The 7,820-nt window shown below is 41.5% G+C and overlaps 1 protein-coding gene across 1 annotated transcript; it reads left to right on the forward strand.

The window, feature by feature from the left end:
• Window positions 1-402: 402 nt before the first annotated feature.
• Window positions 403-4,881, forward strand: LOC135541229 (adhesion G-protein coupled receptor G7-like). The gene is made up of 5 exons (XM_064967327.1): window positions 403-557; window positions 3,000-3,081; window positions 3,750-3,908; window positions 4,156-4,315; window positions 4,553-4,881. The coding sequence occupies exons 1-5, from the start codon at window positions 491-493 to the stop codon at window positions 4,760-4,762; spliced, it is 678 nt and encodes a 225-aa protein (XP_064823399.1). The 5' UTR covers window positions 403-490; the 3' UTR covers window positions 4,763-4,881.
• Window positions 4,882-7,820: the final 2,939 nt, after the last annotated feature.

Raw genomic sequence — 7,820 nt, forward strand, 5'->3', positions numbered from 1 at the left:
GGTTGAGTTTAACAATAACATTCCAGATCACAACCAGGTAAGATCCTACAGGGTTCCAGAACCAATTCATAATATTGGGTGCTTCTCAAGTGTAAAGAAGCCCTTTGTCTGATCCAACAGGACTTGATAGGTGAAACCATTATAAAACCCACTATTAATAAACCAACACATCCATAACTACACATATAACTTCCTAACATAGACAACACTATCACCTGTCCCCAGGAAATCACGCAAAACCAACCCAACAGTCCTCTTAGTGAGCGTCTGTATGTGTCTCCTGATCTTCACCCTCCTCTTCATGTTGGGAGTGGACAACCCTCATAAACAGCTGGACAAACCTGAAATACTCGAGGACAACGTTCTCCCCCCGTCCGACACACATACGGAGCAGGACAGAGGGCCCTGTACTGCAGTGGCGGTCCTGCTGCAGTACTTCCTGTTGGGGACGTTCACCTGGAACACGCTGTACGCCACAAATGTCTTCCTGATGATCAGAAACAGCCTGACCACCAGCCCGTCACACTTCACAGCCTATACCGTGGCCATCGGATGGGGTAGGACAGCATGTAGAAAAATAAACTATTTTGTTGTTTCAGAGGCTTTGGCTTGCATTATACCTAAGTTTTGGTTCAAGAGCCAATGCTAGGAAATATTTTCAGGCTCTAATAGACCTGAACTATAACATAATTTCCCAGCATTAACCTCTTGAAACTCCCCATCCCGGATCCGGGATCGTGACTAAAGCCTCAGGCTCATTAGCATAACGCAACGTTAACGATTTCTGAAAATCGCAAATAAAATTAAAATAATGCATTTGCTCTCAAGCTTAGCCTTTTCTTAACAACACTGTCATCTCAGATTTTCAAAATATGCTTTTGAACCATAGAAATTGACTAATTTGTGTAAGAGTATGCAAATAGCATAGCATTTTGTGTAGCATGTAGCACGCAACATTTTCACAAAAACCAGATAACCAAATAAATAAAATAATTTACCTTTGAAGAGCTTCTGATGTTTTCAATGAGGAGAGTCCAGTCACATACCGAATGCGCAGTGTTTCCTTCTGTGTGTAGGAGAAATCGTTCCGTTTTCTACATTGCGTCTGGCTACCGAAACGAACGAAAATGCAGTCACCTACAACGTGAAACTTTTCCGGATTAACTACATAATATCGACCGAAACATGGCAAACGTTGTTTGGAATCAATCCTCAAGGTGTTTTTTCACATATCTCTTCATTGACATGCAGTTCGTGGAAGCTTGCTTTCCTCTCTGTGTCCCATGGAAAAATACTGGCAGGTGACTTTTGCGCACCAATTTCGGACACGTGGTAAATGTGGTCTGTTATGGTCAATCTTCCAATGATCTGCCCACAAATAGTCACAATGCTGCAGACACCTTGGGGAAACGACAGAAAGGGTCACAGCCATATAAGGAGATCTTGAAAAACAGAGCCTCAAAAATCCTTGTCACTTCCTGGATGCCATCTCATCTTGGTTTTGCCTGAAGCTCACGTTTTAGGGCACGCACAGAGAAGATCTTTGTATTTCTGGACACGTCAGAGTGTTTTCTTTCGAACGGTAGCAATTATATGCATAGTCGAGCATCTTTGTGACAAATATCTTGTTTAAAACGGGAACGTTTTTCATCCAAAAATGAAATTGCCCCCAGAGCATCAACAGGTTAAGGTCTCTGGCCACTAGGAGGGCAATTTCTTGTTTACTTATGGCTTTATATAGCTCGTTGAGTGCGGTCTTAGTGCCAGCATCGGTTTGTGGTGGTAAATAGACAGCTACAAAAAGTAGGGGGGCAAAACCTCAAGACTTCCTTAAGATTTGATTTCTCACACCAGCTGTTAGACATAGACTACCACCCTTGTCTTACTGTATACAGCTGTTCTGTCTTGCCGATGCACGGAAAAACCGGCCAACTGTATATTATCCATGTCGTTGTTCAGCCACGACTCGGTGAAGCATAAGATAATACAGTTTAATGTCTCATTGGTAGCATAGTCTTGAACGGAGCTCAACCAGTTTATTCTCCAAGTCCAGGTGGGCTACTCAAGGACATTCAGGCATTGTTCCCAAGCCACTCCTGTGCTTAGGGTTGTTGTCCTGTTGGAAGGATCCTGAGCGCTCTGGAGCAGGTTTTCATCAAACATCTCTCTGTACATTGCTCCGTTCCTCTCTCCCTTGTTACTGACTCGTCTCCCAATCTCTGACGCTGAAAAACATCTCCACAGCATGATGCTGCCACCACCATGCTTCACCGTAGAGATTGTGCCAGGTTTCCTCCAGACGTGACACTTGGCATTCAGGCCAAATAGTTCAATCTTGGTTTAATTTTGGGAAACTCTAAGCGGGCTGTAATGTGCCTTTTACTGAAGAGTGACTTATGTCTGGCCATTCAACTATAAAGGCCTGATTGGTGGAGGGCTGCAGAGACCGTTGTCCTTCTAGAAGGTTCTCCCATCTCCAAAGAGGAACTCTGGAGCTCTGTCAGCATGACCATCAGGTTCTTGGTCACCTCCCTGACCAAGGCCCTTCTCCACCGATTGCTCGATGAGGCCAGCTCTAGGAAGAGTCTTGGTGGCTCCGAACTTATTCCGTTTTAAGAATGGTGGAGGCCACTGTGTTCTTGGACTTTCAATGCTGCATTGTTTTTGTACCCTTCCCAAGAGCTGTGCCTCGACACAATCCTGTCTCAGAGCGCTACGGACAATTATTTCGACCACATGGTGTGGTTTTTGCTAAGGTATAAGGTATTTCTGTTTTTTGTTTTAAATAAATTTGCAACAATTTCTCAATCTGTTTTCGGTTTGTCATTATGGGGTACTGTGTGTAGAGTGATGAGGAAAACAACATTTATTTAATCAATTTCAGAATAAGGCCGTAACAAAATGTGGAAAAAGTCAAGGGGTCTGAATACTTTTTAGAATACTCTATATATGGCTGCATGCAAAACTACCAGGAATTAACATCATTCTCTGTCCTTTAGGACTGCCTGCGGTTGTGGTGGCCCTCACCTTAGGAATTAGTTACAGAGTGGATGATCCACTGGGTTACAGGCAGGAGGAATTGTGAGTCATTACCGTACTATACTACTACTACTGAATTGTACTATACTACTTCTCTATACTGTACTGAGAGCGACCCGCCTCCACGTATTTACTAGTCTATGACCCACTGACACCGCCCCGTTTCGAGAGTCTAAGAGTTAACACACACAGGAACTTTATTCACACACAGGAGAAGATGCACATAGGGATGTACATGGGGATGATTTTTTTGTAGTTACTCATCCCATACATATATGTTTACCCAGGCTCTGACACTGGAAACAACACGGTTCAGGACCTGCTAATACTGACACACTTGAGAGAGCATGCAATGGACCTGACAGGCTAGCTAGGAGCATCTGACCAGTCACAGGATGCATGGTCAGAGCATTGGCAGAGTGTAGGGGGCATGGGGACAGTGATTGGCTGAAGTTCTCATGTGAACTGTACTGTACTATCAATATAACTAATACTGTAAACTCGTTTCCCTATCAATGATCGTATTACATGCTTTTAACGATGGTAAAGAGCAATTTTAAAAGTTGTAAAAAAACGAAAAGAATGATCCATTGTGTTGAAAGGTTTCTTGTTTACTTATGCCACCCACCATGTTTACTTTATACCCCGTTATACAAATCACTCCCTGTTTTGTCTGTCCCACTCTCAAACTCATTCATTTGCCCTCTCAGTTGCTGGCTTGCTGCCCTCGATCCAAAGGGGAACTTTGACTTCAAGCTGCCAATGTTTTGGGGGTTCCTGATCCCTGTGGCATTCATGCTTATGTTCAACACAGGGATGTTGGTATATTTTGCAGTTACAACGTGCAAGACCAACCCACATTTAACTAGGTAACATTAATCAGTCTTGATTTTAAATGCTTACTAACGAGCTTAATTGTTAATTGTCTTTCAATGAAAAGCTTGTTATAAATCAAATGTATTTTATTATTATTAATTCAGTCATTAGTAATCAAATCATCAAATTGAATTAGCACTGTGCTCTAACCCACTCAGTCAATGGAAGCATACTGTTATTATACCACAGCATTACAACAGTCTATTACAGCAGTCTAAGTATGTTGGTTATGTTTCCCAGTACAAGACACACATCGATGAAGAAGAAGTTCCTCAGTAGCTTCTCTCTGGCTGTGGTGCTCGGTCTCTCCTGGATCCTGGGCTATCTGTTGCTCATTACACAGAACCAGACCATGTACACCATACTCAACATCTCCTTCTGTGTTCTCACCACCACTCAGGTAGTAAACGTATGCACTCACTACTGTAAGTCCCTCTGGATAAGAGTGTCTGCTAAATGACTCAAATGTAAACTAGAAATACTTGTCTATTGTATCACAGAATCCAGACATGATTGAATATTAGACACCTACTAAACATAAATAAATGGAGCTGCTCCTTATGGAAACGCTACCTTTTGTTTGTCCTTGTGTGTTCCTGAAAATACTTGATAATGTCCTTGTGTTTTTGCTCCACAGGGTTTGCAGATTTTCATTTTGTTCACAGCAAGAACAGCAATTGTCAAGAAAAAGATGTCAAGTACTTTGAATTCTGTCTCTAGTGTTGGGATCCCTCTTCACACTAGGAAGTTCAGTCTATGGCCAGGCGAGCACAGTGATAAAGTAGAATCATACACACAACAGGACACTGTGTTATTTCCAACTTGTTCCTCACAGACATCTAACTGATGGGCTGCAAGTTCAAACCTAGTTTGTAAAACTTCTCCTCTTGTACTATAATATACAATATACTGCACACAATTTTGTATCCACGTAGAGTATATTTACTGTGAAGACTAATCCCTCAGAAGTTGTTGTCCAATTATTATTTTTTGAATAAAAGTGTTCAATAATTATGTGATTGTCTTTTAAGCTCATGTTTGTTTAAGTTTTCTTATAGTGAGAAAAAACACTGTAAAATAATCTCAGAAAATAGCTTAAGACAGTGTAGCCCAGGGGTGTCAAACAAATGTTCACCTCGGGCCACATTTGGTCATTAGCAAGGTCAGATGAGACGCACTTAAAATTGATTAAGAAGCTTCTGCTCCAACTGCCTGTACAGCACAGGCTGCAGCTGCCAATTACAGTTATGATAGAATGAGGAAGAAAACAGGCATGTCATAACCATGAAAAAACAGGGCATCTGGATATTCTGGGGCAGCTTGAGAGCGAGGGCACTCACCTGGCAAGACATCTGCGTCATGGAAGGGCAGCGGATTAAGCTTCTGCATTGTTTACAGAGCAATGTTTTTTCCACATCAACAAACCATCACGTGGGGATTGGCAGTGCCATGACATGGACCTCTTTGGGTGTATATATATATATCTCACTCACCCCTACACCCAGGCTCTGTTAGGCAGGTCATAACTTCCTAGAGGAGTTTCTCCTCATGGCCAGAGTATAGAGAGAGTGAGTTTCACAGGAGAACAAAGGAACCCCTTCCACATCAAAGAGCTTGAGAACTGAACAATGTCCATGTTTTGGAGAATGTGTACACGGTCTGGGAAGAATCCAGCTCGAACTGGTCCATTTTGTATAATTTTGTGAAACTCGAGAGACAATACAGCGACATTACCATAACTCTGATTATACAATAGTCTCCATTGTGAGTCTTGCATCTGATTGTTGTATAAAAATTCATGAGGAAAGATTAAACTATTATAACTACTACTAAACGATTTTTAAACTGTTTAATGAAAGAGAATCAAATTCCCTTTAAAAGTTGAACTAAATCTTTGGCCTGCACCATGAGCATAGACATTGAACTGGCGCCATGGGACAGCCCCTTTCTACTGTTAGGAATATAACCCCCCCACCTGGAGGAATTCCCTTCAGACCAGCTTACCACGATTACCACGAGAGGGCTAAGGTTTGAGACCAGACCAGTAAGGTTTGAGTAGATTGCTGAATCTTTTAACCATAGCATGTGGTTAAACTCTGAGACTATCCATCCGGCAAAATAAGAGCTACTCTTTCGATACAAATTACTAGTCTGCAGCTAGAAATTATGTACCCGTGAATGCGAAGGCCGACAACCGCCGAAACAACATATATTCTATAAAATTTCTGAATGGGACTCTGAACCCTCCATTCTAACCACGGAAGAGAGAGGGTGAGGACAAACTCTCCAACAGAGATCACAACGACACACTGAGCGTAAATATATATATATATATTGATTGCAATTATTCCCGAATGAGTAAGCATTCATGTTCAAAGGATTAGCGTTTCAATTTTTAGAATTATCAACTGTGTGTAACGGCTTTCTTCTACCTCCTCCTCTGACGAAGAGGTGGAATAAGGATCGGACCAAAATGCAACGTGGTTCGTTCAATACATCTTTAATTATGACGAAACACGAACAATACAAAACAACAAACGTCGAAAACCGAAACAGCCCTGACTGGTGCAACAAACACAGAGACAGGAACAATCACCCACAAACACACAGTGAAACCCAGGCTAACTAAATATGGTTCCCAATCAGAGACAGCGATAATCACCTAACTCTGATTGAGAACCGCCTCAGGCAGCCATGGACTAATCTATACACCCCACACAACCCCAAGACGAAACACACTACAAATAAACCCATGTCACACCCTGACCTGACTCAATAAATGAAGATAACATAATAAATATAGACCAGGGCGTGACACTGTGTAGTGTCTTTTGAATTTCGCGCCCTTCTTAGTCCTTTTGTCTACCAAACCGCCATACCGGTTTAGCCCACTAGGGCACATCCCCTATAATTTCCTTGTAACCACATCTACTTTGTTTGTTTTGTGTGTGCATTTCTGTGATTATTTAGTTAGTTAATAAATAAATGATTGAGACAATTGATGTATGAATGATTCTTAGTGAAGACTGGATTTGTAAAGATTAGAGGTCGACGAATTATGTTTTTTCAACGCCGATACCGATTATTGGAGGACCAAAAAGCCGATACCGATTAATCAGCCGATTAAACATTTTTTTAAATTTGTAATAATGTTATTTTAACTTAATATAATACATCAATAAAATCAATTTCGCCTCAAGTAAATAATGAAACATGTTCAATTTGTTTTAAATAATGCAAAAACAAAGTGTTGGAGAAGAAAGTAAAAGTGCAATATGTGCTATGTAAGAAAGCTAACGTTTAAGTTCCTTGCTCAGAACATGAGAACATATGAAAGCTGGTGGTTCCTTTTAACATGAGTCTTCAATATTCCCAGGTAAGAAGTTTTAGGTTGTAGTTATTATAGGAATTATAGGACTATTTCCCTCTATACCAATTGTTTCTCATTAAACTTTGACTATTGGATGTTCTTATAGGCACTATAGTATTGCCAGTGTAACAGTCTAGCTTCCGTCCCTCACCTCGCTTCTCCCTGGGCTCGAACCAGCAACACAACGACAACAGCCACCATCGAAGCAGCGTTACCCATGCATAGCAAGGGGAACAACTACTAGAATGCTTAGAGCGAGTGATGTTTGAAACGCTATTAGCGCGTGCTAACTAGCTAGCCATTTCACTTTGGTTACACCAGCCTCATTTCGGGAGTTGATAGGCTTGAAGTCATAAACAGCGCAATGCTTGACGCACAATGAAAAGCTGCTGGCAAAATGCACGAAAGTGCTGTTTGAATGAATGTTTACATGCCTGCTTCTGCCTACCACCGCTCAGTCAGATGCTTAGGTACTTGTATGCTTGTATGCTCAGTCAGATTATATGCAACGCAGGACACACTAGATAATATCTAG

This window comes from Oncorhynchus masou, chromosome 6 (assembly GCF_036934945.1).
Source record: "Oncorhynchus masou masou isolate Uvic2021 chromosome 6, UVic_Omas_1.1, whole genome shotgun sequence".
Classification (NCBI taxonomy): Eukaryota; Metazoa; Chordata; class Actinopteri; order Salmoniformes; family Salmonidae; genus Oncorhynchus; species Oncorhynchus masou.